This window comes from Colius striatus, chromosome 10, assembly GCF_028858725.1.
Source record: "Colius striatus isolate bColStr4 chromosome 10, bColStr4.1.hap1, whole genome shotgun sequence".
Lineage (NCBI taxonomy): Eukaryota > Metazoa > Chordata > Aves > Coliiformes > Coliidae > Colius > Colius striatus.
The window spans coordinates 10,653,075-10,670,302 of NC_084768.1; the positions used below are offsets into that span (position 1 = coordinate 10,653,075).

The window sequence follows — 17,228 nt, forward strand, 5'->3', positions numbered from 1 at the left end:
ATCACAAACTCTTTGATTATTCAGTTCCCAGTTAGTATAGTTATTTGTCCATGTAGGACCTGCCAGCAAACCTGCCCTGCTTTGGGCCAGTGTCCATAAATGAGCCCAGGAGAGTGGTGAGTGAGCCAAGTGTAGGTTATTCTGAGCTCTAGCTGTGAAAGGACTTACTGGAAAAGATTAGCCAAATTGAATTTCATCACCTCTACTTCTTGCTTCAAGGATTTTTTTTTGCAATTAAGTTTTACTCTTCCAGTTAGCAGAACTTCAGTAACATCTGTAATTTTCCTCTTACAGAACCATATATTTCTGAGAAACATCTTTTTTTTTTTTTTTTACCAATTTTATGCAGTTATGGTCAAAATGCTGTAAAAATAAGAGCCTAACTTAAATATAAACATAGTCTTCAAATAAGAATCCAATTTTTCTCTTCTTATTTAGAAATTGTGTGTTTTCCTCCAAGAATTCCCCATGGGAACTTTAGACCTCAAGAAGACAGCTACATGGAAGGTGATAAAGTCACAATAAAGTGTGAACCTGGATATTATTTTAAATCATTGACTGGCGAAAACATATCTAAATGCACCAAGAGTGGCTGGGTGCCTGATCCAAGTTGTGTCGGTAAGTAGCTCTCATGAATGAAGTCCCACTATGTAGAGTTGTTGGAAAGGTCTCAGAGAAAAAGAGGTTGAGAGAAAAACTTGACAATAAGAGTTGTTTATTCATTGTGTTTCTTTGTGATGTAACGTGTTACTTGGACAGTTGGGAAGAATCAACTCTAAAAACAATGTTATAATCTAGATTTATGTTACATTTATGAATACTATTACTGTGTTTGTGAAAGTAGGTATTAAAATGTACTATAGTGTCAGGAAGGTTTGTGGTCCACCTGAAGAGTAGCATGCCAGTCAAGATAAGAGGACATAGTGAGTATTAAAGTATGCAAACCAAAGGAAAGAGTAGGTAATGGTTGGATGTTGTCTTTCATAATAGTTATCGCAGCTTTCATTTTTCACTTGCAGCTGTTGATATATGACAATCACGGTTTTATTCTATGTATTGTAAATTGTCAAATAACAAACCAAGATATTCCTGATCATTCAAGAATTCTTTCTTGGCTTAAACTTCCCTTAACTACAATGATTGTTTTGCCCAGTGGGCACAGTATTAACAACTAAATAGATAAATTAACAATCAGTTTCACAATCTAGCGTTACTTGATCTATGATCACAGAAAAAAGAAGAATGTCTTAGAAGACAGAATGTGAGGGGAAACCCTGATAAAAGCACTCTTGTAAGTGAAACCTTGGGTAAGATAATTTGAATTCTCCAAAAGCGTGGTTAGTGTCTGTATTAATCTTTTCTCTATGTATGTACGGGTTCTAAAATCTAGGTATCATTCTGAGACCACTTCCTGCATTATTGAATGGTCTGTCCTGAGGGTGATCTCCCATGCCCCACCATGTAGGCTGTTGGTCAGAGCACTTCAGCAGGAACCTATCTGCTGTGACCAAGTAGGACACCCTGGGAAAACTTGAGTAAAAGCTTCTGGGAATCTACTTCTGCTGTCCCTGTAAAGGGTCAGTTCTTCTGAGGAACTGAGAGAGCAAAAGCAAAACCACTGCAGCTATAAAAGATAAATGCAAAGAGCTAGGAAGAGGTTTTGGTGCAGGATCCCAAAAGTTACTAATGAAAGCGCTGACAGGAGTCATCTCAATTTCAGGAGTCCACAGCTTAGTTTCTAGATCTGAACCAGCTGTCTGGGCTCCCATCATGGTCAGTATTGTACGTTTAGTTGAGGCCCTCTGTGCAATGTCATCTCACCACAGAGGAAACACTTACCTTTGGTCTCATGGATCAGCCTTTGGAGTCCCCTGAGAATATTGACGGGGTTTCTGTTGCTGGCACTGGAATCAGAGGGAAGCAGCATAGCTATAAGCCCTGCCAAAGGCACCAGAAGCAGAGGATCTGCCAAGGTGTGCAGTCCTCATTTGGGCAAGTTTCAGAAAACACTTGGATGATGAGGATGAATCTGCATTAATTGTGTCTGAGGCTTTTTCTCATGCATGTATTGACATTGTTGCTGTTAAATTCTATTTGAAGAGAAACCATGTGACTTCCCAGCTATAGAAAATGGCAAACTCTCGCAATCACTGGAGAACTACAGAAACTATTACTTTCCAATGATGTTTGGCCAGTATGTTGATTACTACTGCACTGACGGTTATCAAACCCCGAGTGGATCAACCTGGTTTCGGATCGTCTGTTCTGCAGGAGGCTGGTCTCCAGAGCCAAAATGCCTCAGTAAGTACGTTTCCACCACATGCTGAGTTTGGTTAGAAGTATCAAAGGCCTGTGCAGCAGAAGTTGTGCCGATGGAGCACAGGATGGAACAAAGAATGTTTTGTTAAAGTAGAACTGCTTTAGTTGACCCCTGAAACTGCACCCAGACTGTCATCCCATCTGCAGAGCTCAAGCTGTCACCTGGTAAGGGACATTCTGAAGTGAGTCAGGCTGAAATGGTGCTTTTGGATTTGGGAGATTCTTTACTAGTTTACCCCAGTTCTTGCTGTACAAATTACAGTGGATAAATGTTCTTGCTTTCCTTCTGTAGAAAAATGTCATCTCCCATGGCTGCAAAATGGCTTTTTCCAAGGCAGTCATAAGAGGGTTTTCACAGAAGGTGAAAGAGTTAAATACGGCTGCAGTGCTGACTATGACACTGAACATGAAGGTGGGGAAATCACGTGCACAAAGGACGACTGGTCACCCCGTCCGAGGTGTATCCGTAAAAGTGAGTGTGCTTGTATTTTATTGAGGTTCCTATCTAAAACCAGAAATCCATCACACCATCACCTATGTTATCCATCACCACTGCTCAGGAACTCTAAGTGCTCTACAACTGAAGATAATGCTGTGGTGCTCTTTCCAGTTGTTCCAAAGGATGAGAGCTCAATGCAGAAACTAAAAATCACAGACTCTTTAAGTCCTCCCGCTATTTCATTTGTCCTCCTCCTGTGTAGCATAAGCATGTCGCTTAGCAGTGTTTTAATAGGAAGAAACGCTGTCTCTCTCTTTCAGAACAATGCCAGAATATCAATTTTAACAACGGTTATTTCACCGTGAACAAGGGAACATTTAACTTGCAGGAGACGGGCACCTACCGGTGTCACACTGGCTTTGTAACTCCAGAAAGACAAGAAACAGGAGTGACACGATGTCAAGAGAATGGCTGGACTCCACCTCCAAAGTGTATCAGTGAGTAGTAAAAAGGCCTCAGAACTCCCTATCACTGGACTCAGAGTTTTGTCATCTTGATTGGTAGTTTTCTTACTGTACCAGAGAGAGATTCAATAGAGGGACTAACTCCAGGGATTAATTTTTTGGGACTCCAAGAAATAAAGTGAGGTGACAGAAAGGAAATGAGGCAGGAAAATATCTGCTATCTTCTAGGTGAGCTCTTTTTATATTTCCACCCTGTTGTTTCCTTCCTACTCTTAGAATTCCTTTCCTCTCCTGAACAGGAGTGTAGGATAGTATAAAAAGAGATTTCATCCTCCAGCCACGTGAGACCAAAGCTCATAATGACCACCTTTAGCTGATACTTAAACTTGTCCCTTTATTTCAGGCTGTCGTTACTTGGGATTTTGTGGCTTTTTTTCTGACCTCTTCACAAATTACTGTGGGGTACAGGAGTGAAATCTGCTTGCTATGACAGTAATAATAACAGAACAGAAGTAGTGGTAGAGGGAAAGGAATCTAAGGAAGAAATCGTTATGCTAGATATTACTTCTAGGCATGGGCAGTAGCTGTCATGTGATTATGATATCTATGTGATTATGATTACCTATGATATTCTGCATTCATATTTCAGCAATGCAGAATTTTCGATGTTCCAAATGTACTGAGTAGTTCAGCAGACTAGCACACACTCAAGCACCTACAGAAATGACGTTTCCAAAGGACAGTGTTTCTGCATCACAAAAGGCACTTTGTTCTATTCTACAGAATCATGTAGAAGGCCTCATTTGGACATTTTGAATTATGACACAAATAAAACTATGTTTGTGCCTGGAGACACAATTGAGTATGCATGTTCAGAGGGCTATCAAACTGCAAGTAATAAGCCAACTGGTACTGCAAAGTGTGGCATCAATGGTGACTGGAGTCCAACTCCCCAGTGCCTGGGTAAGTATTGTGTTTGCTAATCAGTGTAACTCTGTACACTTTGTGAAGCTTTTTTATTTCACATTTTCTTTGCTTTTGTTACTTTTTGTAACACTTCATGTACTCCTTTGTAGGGCATACCCTGTATGTTAATATATTTTGCCTTTGTAGCAATAGAATGTGAAATACCGCCATTGACCAATGGGGACTTTTCGCCCAAGAAGGGCAGATACCGCAATGGAGATGTTGTGAAATTTACCTGTGCGAGCAATTATGTAAGAGTGGGACCTGCCTCTGCTCAGTGCTATTACTTTGGATGGTTTCCATCACCACCAGCATGTAATGGTAATTCTTCTGTTAACTTAACTGTAGTAAGAAGTAGGTGAAAGTGACTGTGTGCTGGAGCCTTCTGTGAACACATTCTCTAAGCCAGTCCTGCTTATCCCATCTTCACCTCTGAAAGGGCAGGATGTGGTCATTCCATAGTGTTTTGCTGTTTCATGGGAAAAACGCTGAACAGTTGAACTTTGGATGTTGAACTTTCTGTTAGCTGGTTATCCCAGATGGAATTCTGCAATGACTGAAGGTGAGGTGGTAAATGACCCACACAACATTTTGCTCAGATTATTGACTGTAATGTATGAAAAATACTTATGATTGGACAGGATTGGACAAGGATTGGACAGGATCTCTAAAGGTCTCTTCCAGCCCCTACCATTCTGTGATTTTACGATTCTATGAATCCAGATATTCAAAAGCATAAACCAATGACCCGTTAAACCTGTTCCACAGATTTTTCTTCAGTTTATTTTATGTTGCACTTAATCTAGAACTGTGCTAGAAGTGCTGAGCATAGATTTAATCTCTTGGTTTCAGTGGATGCCAACGGCTGCGGACCTCCACCTGAGATTACTAATGGACATATTGCTGGTGGCTCTGTGGAAAAGCATCGGCACGGGGACAGAAAGCAATATGAATGCAATGCCGAATTTAAATTGGTTGGACCAAAGGAAATAGAATGTGTGGATGGGCAATGGTCAGCTCTTCCTTCTTGCATTGGTAATGTATATAGCTCTTACTTGTGAGAACTCTGTAGTTCACTGTAGGCTCATACTTCATAGATATTTTCCCAGTGAAAATAACATGTTCTTGTAATAAAACTAACTGGAAGTGCACATTACAAACATGTAGGAGTATAGTGAAATACAGTTTTGACTGATCGGAGTCAAGGATCCAAATGAGTTGGATTAATTGAAGATTTTCTTACACTTTAGGGTTTATGTACTAATGCAAAACAGTTGGGACATCCCTGTTAGCTGAAAGTACTTCTTATCCATGCTGTGGAGTTACTCCAGTGATGGAAAAGGCAGGCAAAAGATGGGAGAGGGATTTAGTAAACAAGCAAACGGTATAGGTACACCAGCTGAGTCGAAGTTTAATTGTTTCAGCTAATTAGCTAATGAGCTAATTGACTGACTGAATGCAAATGTAGGTCTATTTTGATCTAAGTTTTTTCAGCCATTCATATATGCCTCCAAGATAATTGTGGCATGTTTCCACTCTTTTCAACAGAAGATAGAATGCCATGTGGATCACCTTCCTCTATTCCGAATGTTGCTCTTCTTCAGGAAGATCAGACCCAGTTTTTGCACGGTGATGAAGTTGTTTGTGGGTGTAAACAACGCTCTGGCAATTCAAAGGAGATGAAAATCAAATGTCTCAATGGGGAATGGAAACCTTTCCCTCTCTGTGCTGGTAATCTATATGCAGATTCTTTCCATAGTATTTCAGATGTGAATGTAACTTGGTTCTACCCAAAATTTCAAGGATTTGGGAAGTCAGTACGCAGCCAGCTTTGCAAGCACCCTGAGTAGGTTTGAGGAAGGAAACAAACACTTGCACAGTGATTAAAATCTATCATGGGTGTACCTCTCAGTGTACAGTGGCTTTTACCCATTTTGCAGTGTCCCTCCCTGGTGATGACCCTTTAGAAGTCTTGGGACATGCCTGCAATAAAGGAGCATGCCTGTTGTGTTAATTGCTTGTATTTCTATATCTCTGTACAGCTTTCCTTTTTTTAAAATCCTACTGGAAATTAAGGATAATGTCAATAGCCACAACGTGCTAGGCTTATCCCATCCTCGCCAGGTTTATGTGGATTAGTCTTTTTAATTTCTGATCTGTACTTTTCTCTTTTTTCTCAGCTTCCCATTTAGTTTTGAACTGCATCAATTGAATGAAGCCAATGTCTTTTACAAAGGTATAAAACAAAGACTTTTCCTAAGAAAAAGGAAACCAAAAAGACATTGGAGTCAGTAATATAAGAAAAAAGTGATCCTGGATAACAAGTAATCTTGTCTGGGATAAATTACTCCAGCACCTCACTTTAACGGCATCCAGTTATGATATATCCAATTCTTGGCTCCCCCTTTCTTCAGAAGTTATTTTATGTTCATCAGTGATTTCAGTATTTTATACCTTCATTTACAGTTATGTGGAGGATTGAATCTGTTGCAAGTAGCTTGTGAACTGACTCAGAATCACCAGTGAAGGATGCAAGACCTGGTTCTGACTCAGATACACAGATTGATACCTGCTACATTTTCAGTATGAAGCAGTGCTTCCTTTATGCTCTGGTTTCTACAAGCAAAAGGTTTCTTTTTTTGCTCATCTTACTACCTTTTTATCAGTTTAGGAAAGAAAAGATTGCTTACTTTTTATATCCACTGCACATGGCAAAAGAAATCCCGTCAATGTAAAAGTAACAATTGCTTTGTGAGTGGGAACAATCTCTGCTTTAGATAGCTGGAACGAAAAAAATCATTCTGTAATCTAGGAATCTTAGGAGTTACATCAAACTTCACTAAGTAAAAAAAAACATTTTCAGATAGACATGCATTAGGAAACTTTAGATATTATCTGAACCAAAACTCTTTCTCAACTCTTTTTGTTGCTTCTTCTTGAGATCCATCTCCTCAGTGTGTTCTCCCAAAGAATCTGGAGCTTGTGCACAATGGTAGTCTTCCCAAACAGAAAAAGAAGAGTGTGTTCCGTGGAGTTATAACTTACAGATGTCTATCACCTGACAGAAGTACTAAACAGGCAACTTGTGTGTCTGGCAAATGGTCACCAGAGATTGATTGTTCAGGTATGTGTTTGCATGCAATTTCTTTTCACGTGGGAAAGAGCATTGCTGTGTCACTAGTTTGAAATAGAAATGCTTACATGCTTAAATATGTGCTTGCTTGATTACATCCTAAAAGATAATGTGTCTCTAAATCGAGTTGACTCTTCAGATTCATGGCTCTTTTATTGAGGCTGATTTAATCTCTGCTCTGACAATTGGAGTAGTTGTTGCTGACTTCTGCTGTGAGAAAAGATGCAATGAGAGATTTAAGTTCACTTCTTCAAAAGGGGCTTCACCTTGTTGCAAATGACAGTAGTACATAGCTCAAGCTCCAAAGTTCCTTTATTTTCCAAAAACATTCAAAGCTTTTCTGTTCTTCAATTTTCTTTTTTTTTTCTCCCCTTCAGTTTTCCCCAATTGCTATCTAGTGAAGCAACAAGTAAAAAGCTGAGTCAGCCAGTTCAAAAGCACAGGCCTAGAAGAGATTATCCTTAGGTATTACACACCAAGCTCTAGAGGTCTTTTTCCAAAATCTATCTCCTTCTCTCCCTTTGTCTTTCCTTTGGCAGAAGCAGCCCTTCACCCCTTGAGCAGCAAAACTGAAGTCCAGCTCTTTGTTTCCTTGTGTGATTCTTATTTAGCTCTGTTATCACCTAAGTCGGAAGGAAAGAAAACAACAACAAAATAGAACTCAGAAGTTAGGGACCAGGGAAAGCACACAAGAGAGTGCAGCTGTCTGTAGGGAAAGGAGGGACTCCAAGGAGCTCCAGCTTAGATGGGTGTGGACAATTGTGGCTGTTGTTTCTACAAGGTCACAAGCATATGAGCGTGTGAAGGCAGCTCTGGTGTTTCTGGAGCAGAACAGAATGATCACAATATTGATTAAAGCTTGAACTAGCTAATGAAGGATGATCTAACAGCAGTGTTTTCTTGGTTGGTTGTGTTGTAGTCTGTGATGAACTGTTTTGCTTTATTTTATGCTCTACTATAACATAAGTATGTGTCCTTAGCTGAGGAGGCAACGTGCCCTCCTCCACCTCAACCACCTCGTGCTCAACAGATAACATTTGGAAGAAATTACAAGCATGGGAGTAAAATAGCTTTTTCATGTCTGAAGGGTTTCCAGCTCATTGGTGCGAATGAACTAACATGTACAGAGGGGAAATGGCAATCACCACCTCACTGTGTCGGTCAGTATTTCATTGTGAATGTCTGTGCTATGCATTTGCCATCATCAATAGAAAGAGGGTGAGACTATTTATGTTACAATTATCATGAACAGGTAACTGCAGATGCCATGTGGTTTTCTGTCTTTTGCCTAGCCTGTGAGTCTCCATTACTGCTGATAAGTGATAGATCCAGAGAAGAATAAACAAAACATGTTTGAGTGAAAATTCCCAGTTCCTGATAAGAAACTTTGACTGTGATTAGACCTTCTGTGTTGCAGAATTCAGTGCAAACATACGCTTTCCACTTGATCTGTCAACTAATGAAACCTAATTTACTAAAAATGCATATAAAATCTAGCTTAAGTAGCTTATATCGGTATAGGAGAAGAAAGAATTGAGACAGCCCTGCCTGACTCAGGAGGGCATCATAAAGACATTATACGTATCAGGAAGTATATTTTAACACTTTGTAAGGTCTGTTCTCTTTTCAGCTTCTTCATGTCCTGAGAAAACATTCATGACACTGGTACAACTTTATTAATGGGGAAAAATGGAACAGCTGACATTCTAGACACTCACTTTCAGTACCCCAAATGAAGATAATGTCTTTTCTTTGTCTCTCCCTGTGAAATTTTCTCTGTTCTTGATGCTAAGCTGTAGCTGTGTCTGTCTCCTTGGTACGAACTGGGAAATGGCTTTAATTTGGTTTAAAGGCAAAGCGAGAAAACCCATGTAGGAGAGAAAGGAGAGAGAAGTTTTGCTTTGTGTGTCTAAGATATTGCTTCATCTTCCTTCCAGGACATGTAAATTATATTTGGAATTTTTTTTTCTTTTCAGTTTTAGACTGCATATGTCATTGTCTTGCATTCTTGTGTATTCTGTGTGTTTGATAGAAAGACCGTGTTTGCCACCACAACCTGTAGAATGTGCTGATGTTCCCAGGCTGGAAAAGGGACACTTAACATTTCAAAAAGAAGGGGAAATTATTTATCTGTCTGGTGCTAAACTAAAGTATGTTTCTCGTCCTGGATACGTGTTAAATGGCTCCTCGGAGATAACTTGTTCTATGGGAAACTGGACTTCAGCTCCTACATGTGTGGGTAATGACAAATAATACTTTTTTGGACGTGCATTTAGAAATTAAATGGAAAGAATTGTGGACTGGAGGCTGACTAGTAAGAGCCAGTAGCTCCCTGTTTTACTGTGGAATATTATCATCCCTCATGGGTGTCTTCAGAGTAATCCTGATGGGGTGCAAAACTGACTGACTTTCTGACCACGGTTTAGTTTTTAAATATTCCTTTATATTCTTGTAATCTTTTCTGGTTCATATCTCTGCCAGGTGAGTCCTGAGCATGTCCCCATAAGCCAAGGATCTGTTGTCTACAGAGACCTCTAACAGGAGCTGCTTTGTTGCTTCAGTGGTAGGAACCACTGCGATGTAATAAAGGACAGAAGCCCTTATTAAAATGTTCTGGCATGGTTCAAAACAGGATGTAAATATTTCAGTGACTGAAGTCCCAGTCTGTTTGTCAGAGTGACTTATTTAATCTTTCTTGTGCTACCTTTGATGTAGAATCCACTCTCTGCAGCTAACTATGCTGATGGAAGACAAAGGTCTCTAAAGCAGCTGTTTGGTGGAAAGAGTACACTCATTCTGTGTGTCACATCAGTGCAAGCAGTGACGTTCTGTATCTTTTCAGAAAGGTCATGTGGAAGTATTCCAAAAGTTTCCAGTGCTCAGATTGAAGGCAGAAACAAGGAAATGTATGAGCCTGGTGAAACAGTTCACTACCGGTGTGATTTGGGGTTCCTGACTGTTGGTTCTCCTGAAATTATCTGCAGAGAAGGAAATTGGTCAGCACCGCCCTCCTGTGAAGGTACAGGTTCTGCTTCAAAGTAGCCTATGATTCTTCCTAATCTTTCATATGGGAACGAAAGTAACGTTGTCAGGTGCGAAGGTGAGTCAGGACGAGAGGCAACAGGTGCCTTACTTTGGACAGGCTGCAATGACACGTGTTTTTGTGGATCATGAGGAACAACAAGCAGCGTCAGTCAGCAAAGAAAGCAGTTCCCAGTTGGCTGAAGCCAGGAGCTGATACTTAGCTCTCTGCTGGAATCAAGTACACAGAGGGTTGTAGAGGAATGAATGCTGGCTGCAAAGATGGAGATAACTGCTAGGGTAATGTCTTATATTTTCACATCACTAATAATATGTCACTTGCTGAAAGTTATCTTTGGTTAGTAAAGTAAACCCTTCACTCTCTATCCCTTTGGCACACAATGCTGGATGTCAGCAGTGTGCCCATTTGGCTGATCTCTGCAACTCCTTTTCTCTTTTTGGTCACTGGGCAAAAACAACACTGTGTGGTGCAGCGCTGAAGAATGGAGGCTGCACTGTCTTCCTTTCCTGCCTGTAGAAATTGATCTGCATTGCACAAACTCATTTTGCCCCTCAGGAACGAGGTTGCTGTGGAATTCCATTCTGTCATTCTGTCATTGCCATAGGGCTGCACTGCTGTTCTTAAACACACCTCTCTTTTCAGATGTCAGCTGTGGAGCTGCACCTGAAATTCCCAATGGTTATACTACAAGCACCCAACAGAAGCGATATTTGCCCGGTGCCAGAGTGCAGTATGAGTGTGACAGCAATTTTCAAATGGTGGATAGAAATTTTGTCATTTGTACAAATGGACGATGGTCACAGCCACCAATCTGCAGAGGTAGGAATGTGTACTTCATCTTGCCTATTGGCATACAGGGGACTGTTAACAAACTACTCTAAAGACTTCATCTTTTTTGCTTCTGTTTCCTTTGTGTGCCCCCAGCTTTGTACTTGCTGCTACTTTCTTGTACAGCCCTTTAATTTACCTTGATGTGTCTAGAAATTCTGGGGATATTGTTGTCAACAACAAAAATGTCTTGAAGAAGCAAGATGTAAAATATGCTGCTCTGTCATTCTGCTGTACGACACTGGTGCAGAAAGACACATAAGGGCTCTTCTGTTCTGTTCAGACCTGTCATGAAGTATCTGAATAGAAAGAGCAGTAGGGGAGAGCAGTAGCTCTTCTCCAGAGCTCCCCTCTGACTGATGCAGATCCCAGCAGAGACGCGGGTCTAAACCATGTCAGATGTGCTAGGGTAGGGCCATGAGGTGGGACACTGACAAGGAAGTGCCACGACTGTGCTCCTGTCCCCTGCCAAGGTCTGTGGCTGCAGGGTGAACAAGTGCTACTTGGCTTTCGCACATGTCCAGGCAGCTGGCAGCACTTGTCCGTCCTGGAGCAGTGGAAGCCGAGCAACTCCTCCAGCGCTGCTGGTACTCCAGAGCTCCGTGGAGTAGCTTGGCTGCTACACCAGGGCTGTCCAGGAGTGCCAGGGCTCAATGGGCAGGGACACGGGCACTCAAGAAAGCTGGAGTGGCTGCTCCTACTATGTGGGGTAGCTACAGAAGCACTGGGTTTTTTTAGAAGCTCTCATTGACCCTCCCTTGCCTTTAGAGTCCTGGGAAGAGGATTCTGCTGCCACACTTAATTACTTTCTCCATGATCTACTCTTGGAGCTGGGACCTACCTTAAGCAGAAAAGCTGGGCAGAAGCTGTAACAAGATGGATGCTTTTAGCCATTGGTTGTATAGAGGAAAACTTCAACAACTGCAAAGGTGACTGCAGCATTGTCTCTTTTCAGATATGACTTGTGAACCTCCTCCAGAAATTGCCGGTGGTAGTATTGAAGGTGTTAAAAAGTCAAGGTATTTGCCTGGGGAGAGTGCTCACTATCAGTGCTGGCAAGGCTTCGAGATGATGGGCCCTTCCACTGTCATGTGCCACAGCAGCACCTGGACAGAGCTGCCACAGTGCAAAGGTAATTCTCGCTCGCTTCCTCCAGCCCCCTGCCAGTGAGGCTGTCAGGATGCTGCCTCAGTGATATATACTTGTCCAAATTTCAGTCTTGTTGCTGTGCACAAAGGCAATGTAGCTGGCACACACGGGACAAAGCCATTTGACAAAGTGATTCCCTTCAGGTGGCTTTACCAGCTGAATGCCTCAGATAGCTTCACTTGAGAGGGCCACATCTGGAAACCCACCCTGAGACTCAGAGCTGTTGCTGGCCAGGTCTAATTGTCTCTGCTAGTTGACATCCAGATAATGCAGATGATGCATGGCTATGTTGAATGCCATGGAGTCAAATCAGCGGTTAAATTAACAGAGGGAAGACTGATGTGCGAGCCGATACCTCAGTGCTGTGTTGGTGATGTCAGGATTTCACGAGTGTACTGATGATCCCATTTGTTTTCGTTAAACACAGAAAGTTTTAGCAGATGAACCAGTGTAGCCACATTTGACTCAAACATCACCCAGCTAGGAGCTGAAAGAGGTGGACAGAGAGCAGAAGAGTTAAGAGCAGGCTCCATATTGTGGAGAAGACAACGCCACGTGCAAAGGGGTTCACTGCTGGTACCGAAGGATCTGGTTCTTCTATCTGTGTCTCCCAGTATAGGTCCATTGGACGACCAGATAGGCAGCAGTGTGGGGCTGGAGACATACAAAAATCCGTGAGACAGCAGTGCTTCAGCAGTGGGATGTGTGAGCTCCACGCCGGCACTAAGTGGCTCACGGAGCCCAAGGGCTGGGGCGTTAGAGAGGGCAGTGGTGCAGGTCAGGGACAGGCATGGCTGTTGGCAGCAGCACAGGGCGGAGGTGGGTGTCAGGCTGCTCTGCAGGAAGAGCTGTGCCAAATGCTCAGGAAAGGAGGAAGTCCTGTCCACAGCTGCAAGTGCTTCAGCTTTGGGCACAAGAGTGGAGGGGGCAGCTGTGACTCCCAGCACTGGCAAAATGAGAAACTGGTGCTGTTTTTGGGCTGCCAGGTGTTAGGTTTCTTCTCTGTGTTCCTAACGGTCTCTCAAGGTAGTGCCAATGTAAACTACTATAACCTGCTGTGGCGCTCTGTCTGATTTGGAACTTTCTTCCAGGGAGAGGTGGGAAATGTGGCCCACCACCACTTATCGAGCATGGCGAACTTCTGTCGTTCCGCAAGAACAATTATGCCCAAGGGACGACTCTGGAATACAAATGCCCAAGCCTCTACGTGCTGGAGGGCTCCACCACTATCACCTGTGCCAACGGGCAGTGGACGAACCCCCCAGTCTGCCTGGGTAGGTTGAGGCATGTGCTGTGTGGCAGAGTGCTGTGCCCTGGCTCCTCTGGTCTGTTGCTCAGACCTGAGCAGCACCTGTACAGCAGCACATGTGCTGGGGCTGTGATGCCACAGAGGGGGGGAAAGAGAGTTGCCTGTGGTGGGTCTGTATGGAGCAATGACATTCCCCTCTTACCCTTTCAAGTGGCCTGTACAGCATCTGAAGAAGACATGGCAAGAAACAACATTCAGCTGAAGTGGCGTTTGAGGACTAAGCTGTATTCCAGATCGGGTGACTTTATTGAATTTCGATGTAAAAGAGGATACCAGAAAGACCCATCATCTTCCCCCTTCAGAGTCCAATGTGTGGAGGGAACAATAGAATACCCACACTGCAAGCCAGCAAGTAAGTCATCTGCCCTTCTGCCACACCTTAGCTGCTGCCTCGTTGTACTTTGAGTGCCAAAGCCCAGGGAAAAGTCTTTAGCTGTAGAGGGGGAGCAGCTGGGGAGGAGCCAGGGGGTGGGGGGACTGTGGAAGCTGTGGGCAGTGAGGGGCAGTGCCCCCGAGGAGCCCGTGACTGAGGCACCTGAGCTGGAAAGACTGCTGGGAAGAGGCTCTCAGCTGGTACCCACAGTTTCAGAGCATCAAAAAATAAGGCCAGTGTGGCCTTGTTTTGCAGAGAACTGTACATTGGATGAGCAGATTATGAAAGAAAACAACATTGAATCGCAGTCACAGAGGCAGCGTGTCTATCTCACTGGGGACATCGTCTTCTTTGAGTGCAAACACTGGTGGCACACAAAGGTTTCAGCGGCTGACAGATTTCGAGCAGAGTGCCTGGATGGAGTGCTTCAGTATCCTTCGTGTGGATGTAAGTGCGGGGTGCTAAGGGCACATGGGCTGTAGGAGGCTCCTGTGCTGCAGTCGCTGCCGCTGCTCTGGGAACCCTGTGCTGGGCCAGGCTCTGTCTTCACACCTTTCTCCTTTTTTCTCTTCAACATGCAGCCCGATTTGGATAAATGGCAATGGGATGAAGCAGCCCAGCTGTGTGGAAATGAGACAAACCCAAGCCCACCCAGTGATCTGAGCTCAGCTTCTCCTGGCCTTCCCTGTTCCACTGTGCTTTGTTTGCATCTTGGCCTGACTTGGGATTTGGTAGTGGTTTTTATTGTGGATGACCATGTCCACATTTTATCCACGTTTTATCCGGTTTTGTGAAGGTGGCTACATTTTACCCATCTGAAGGGTCGTGCTTGCCTGTTATCTAGTTTGTGTTGTCCTCACTGTGCTTGTTATTAACTCATTGTGTCCTGCATTAGTCTGGCTGTGGTGCCATACTGAGATAAGAATTAAAGCCCTCAGGTAATCTGATCATCAGCCAAGTAGTGTGTGTCTGGCCTTGTCTGCTCCTGGCTGTTTCCTTCTGTGCTCTTGCCTGGAAACTCCCCAGAGGTCATTCCAGAGGTGAGTGAGTGTTCTGATGGCCTGATCAGGATGATCAAGTGAATGGAGTCTCCTCTATATGATGCAAGGAAGTCTCTAGATCACAAACCAAGTTCTTATGGGGACCTTGCGCTTCCCTGACTTTGGTTGAGAGGACAATGTGTTGGGATGCAAGTAGTGGGGTTTTCTGGATGGAGTAGGGGATGAATTCTTGGTCCAGGTCCTGTGTAGGCCAATCTGTATGCACACTGCTCCATCTGCTGTTCATTCACAAGGAAAAAAGATCTGGTGCTGTGGAAAGCAATGGCAACCTTCGGTGTGTTGATCATGTACTAATGGAGCTACGGATTCAGAAGGAAGAGACAAAAACAAGCAGCAGAGTACAAATCATGCCCCTTAGGAGAGTGAGTTTTGGCTTATTTAGAAAACTAGTAAGTGGCATTGCTTGGATATTCTAGAGGAGTCTAGAAAAAGCTTTATGGATCTTGAAAGACAGAGTCTTCTAAGCATAAGAATATTCAGTTCTCATGCTCTAGAGGAAGAACACATGTACCAGGGCTGTGGCTTGATTAGTCGGGGGTTTCACATAGATCTCTGAAGCAGAAATCAATGGACAGGAGACTGAAGCAGAAACAGACTACAAGGTGAACTGTCCATGGCATAGACTTGGCATGTATAGATAGTGTTAGGAAAGCTAAAGCTCACCTAGTGTGACACTTGCAAGGGACAGCAAGAAGATATCCTATCCCTACACTAGCTTTAAAGCAATCGAAAGATGTGGCCTGTCACTGAATGGGTTTGTGATTTCATGACAGCTCCACATGAAGCTGGAGTACTCAATACATTCTTTGCCTCAGTGTTCACCCAGAAGACGTTGCAATTCACCTCATGCTGTGGACACCCAGCATTACGCAAACATCCAGAGGAAGCAGTGGGTGGCTAAAGGACCTCAGAAGTCTGGCCATGTCGGAGAGCTGTTGTGGATGTTTTGCTGTGGCATTGCCCTTTGTGATGTGGGGCTAGTGAGGTCACGTTCATAGGGAGGGCACTCTTGGACCCCACAGTGAGCAAAATCACTTGTGTGTGTTGTTCCTCTCTGTAGCTAGGGATGATGCATGTCAAATCAGCAGAGGTTAAAAAAGACTAAGCTAGCTCTTCTTCTGTGGTATTATTCTCCTATTAAGAATTAGATTAACAAATCACCATCCCAGCAATTCTTGTCTCTTTTCCTTCTTTCTTAGGAAATGGGAAAAATATAATCACTTTTGACTATATCTTTTAATAAATTAAGGTAGTGTGAGTTTTGATAGTGATATATTATTGGCTTAATTAAAAGTGACAGTATGGATTCATAACATTCATTGTCAATAATGATTTCTTTTAAAAAAATAGCTTTATTTTTTGCCTTGTGAAACAAGAACCAGTTTGGGAAGTTCGTTCTTGGCATACTTGCTCAGTGAAAATAGTTATCAGAGTAGAGAGCTGCTCTTCATGTGAAATTATCTACCTTTTCAATTGGCAGTTTTTTGAGGTAAGTATCTTTTTTTGCATCTTTCTAGTTCTATTCTATTTGTCTTTCTGTTTGTGTCTTGTTTTATAGAGTACACATCCTAACCAACCTAAGTAAGGTCTCTCTGTTGGTCATTTTTTTATCTGTTCATATTATTTTCTATAATTTCAGAGAAATACAGATATCCATAGTCCTCTGAAGCTGGTTTATATTATTTCAAGGAGAAGATGATGGTGGTATTAGTTACCATTGTCAAAGGAGGTGGTAGTTCCCATTTCTGAGATGTGAAAGTCTATCCATCATCACTCCTTAAATAATCTCAAATTTATACCCAGATGGTGGCTGTAATTTTTTAATAATCATCATAAATGAGGAAAATCTTTTGCATTTTTAGAGGTAATATTTCCATCTGATAATGGAAGATTTGATCTTTTCCCGATTCTCGATTGGCCAGCAAGGAGCTCTTTGCTTTGCAATCACCTTCATTTGGTTATTTTATCCAGGATGAGAGCAGGTAAAGTACCTGTTTATCAGCACGTTGGAAATATACAAGTATCTTTCCAGTATCACCGGAATAATTTTGTTGATGTCCTGGTCTCATCTGGGTTGAAGTTCATTTTCTCCCCGGTAGCTGGTACAGCTGTACTTTGTCTTTAGTGGAGAAAAATGTTGGTAA

At 42.7% G+C, this 17,228-nt stretch overlaps 1 protein-coding gene across 2 annotated transcripts in view; it reads left to right on the top strand.

The window, feature by feature from the left end:
- The window catches only part of CFH (complement factor H), a 32,332-nt gene extending 17,356 nt beyond the window's left edge, over positions 1 to 14,976 (top strand). Inside the window, exons 7-24 of one of the 2 annotated variants that reach the window (XM_062003337.1) lie at positions 439 to 618; positions 2,101 to 2,301; positions 2,612 to 2,791; positions 3,079 to 3,255; positions 4,006 to 4,185; positions 4,336 to 4,509; positions 5,041 to 5,223; positions 5,737 to 5,919; positions 7,130 to 7,312; positions 8,302 to 8,481; positions 9,354 to 9,560; positions 10,164 to 10,340; positions 11,007 to 11,183; positions 12,148 to 12,324; positions 13,433 to 13,615; positions 13,802 to 14,002; positions 14,279 to 14,470; positions 14,605 to 14,976. In XM_062003337.1, coding sequence (XP_061859321.1) covers positions 439 to 618; positions 2,101 to 2,301; positions 2,612 to 2,791; positions 3,079 to 3,255; positions 4,006 to 4,185; positions 4,336 to 4,509; positions 5,041 to 5,223; positions 5,737 to 5,919; positions 7,130 to 7,312; positions 8,302 to 8,481; positions 9,354 to 9,560; positions 10,164 to 10,340; positions 11,007 to 11,183; positions 12,148 to 12,324; positions 13,433 to 13,615; positions 13,802 to 14,002; positions 14,279 to 14,470; positions 14,605 to 14,618 — 3,149 coding nt within the window. In that variant the 3' untranslated portion in view covers positions 14,619 to 14,976. The remainder of the gene's footprint in view (positions 1 to 438; positions 619 to 2,100; positions 2,302 to 2,611; positions 2,792 to 3,078; positions 3,256 to 4,005; positions 4,186 to 4,335; positions 4,510 to 5,040; positions 5,224 to 5,736; positions 5,920 to 7,129; positions 7,313 to 8,301; positions 8,482 to 9,353; positions 9,561 to 10,163; positions 10,341 to 11,006; positions 11,184 to 12,147; positions 12,325 to 13,432; positions 13,616 to 13,801; positions 14,003 to 14,278; positions 14,471 to 14,604) is intronic. The other variant, XM_062003339.1, reaches the window with a different exon arrangement.
- The last annotated feature ends 2,252 nt before the right edge of the window (positions 14,977 to 17,228 follow it).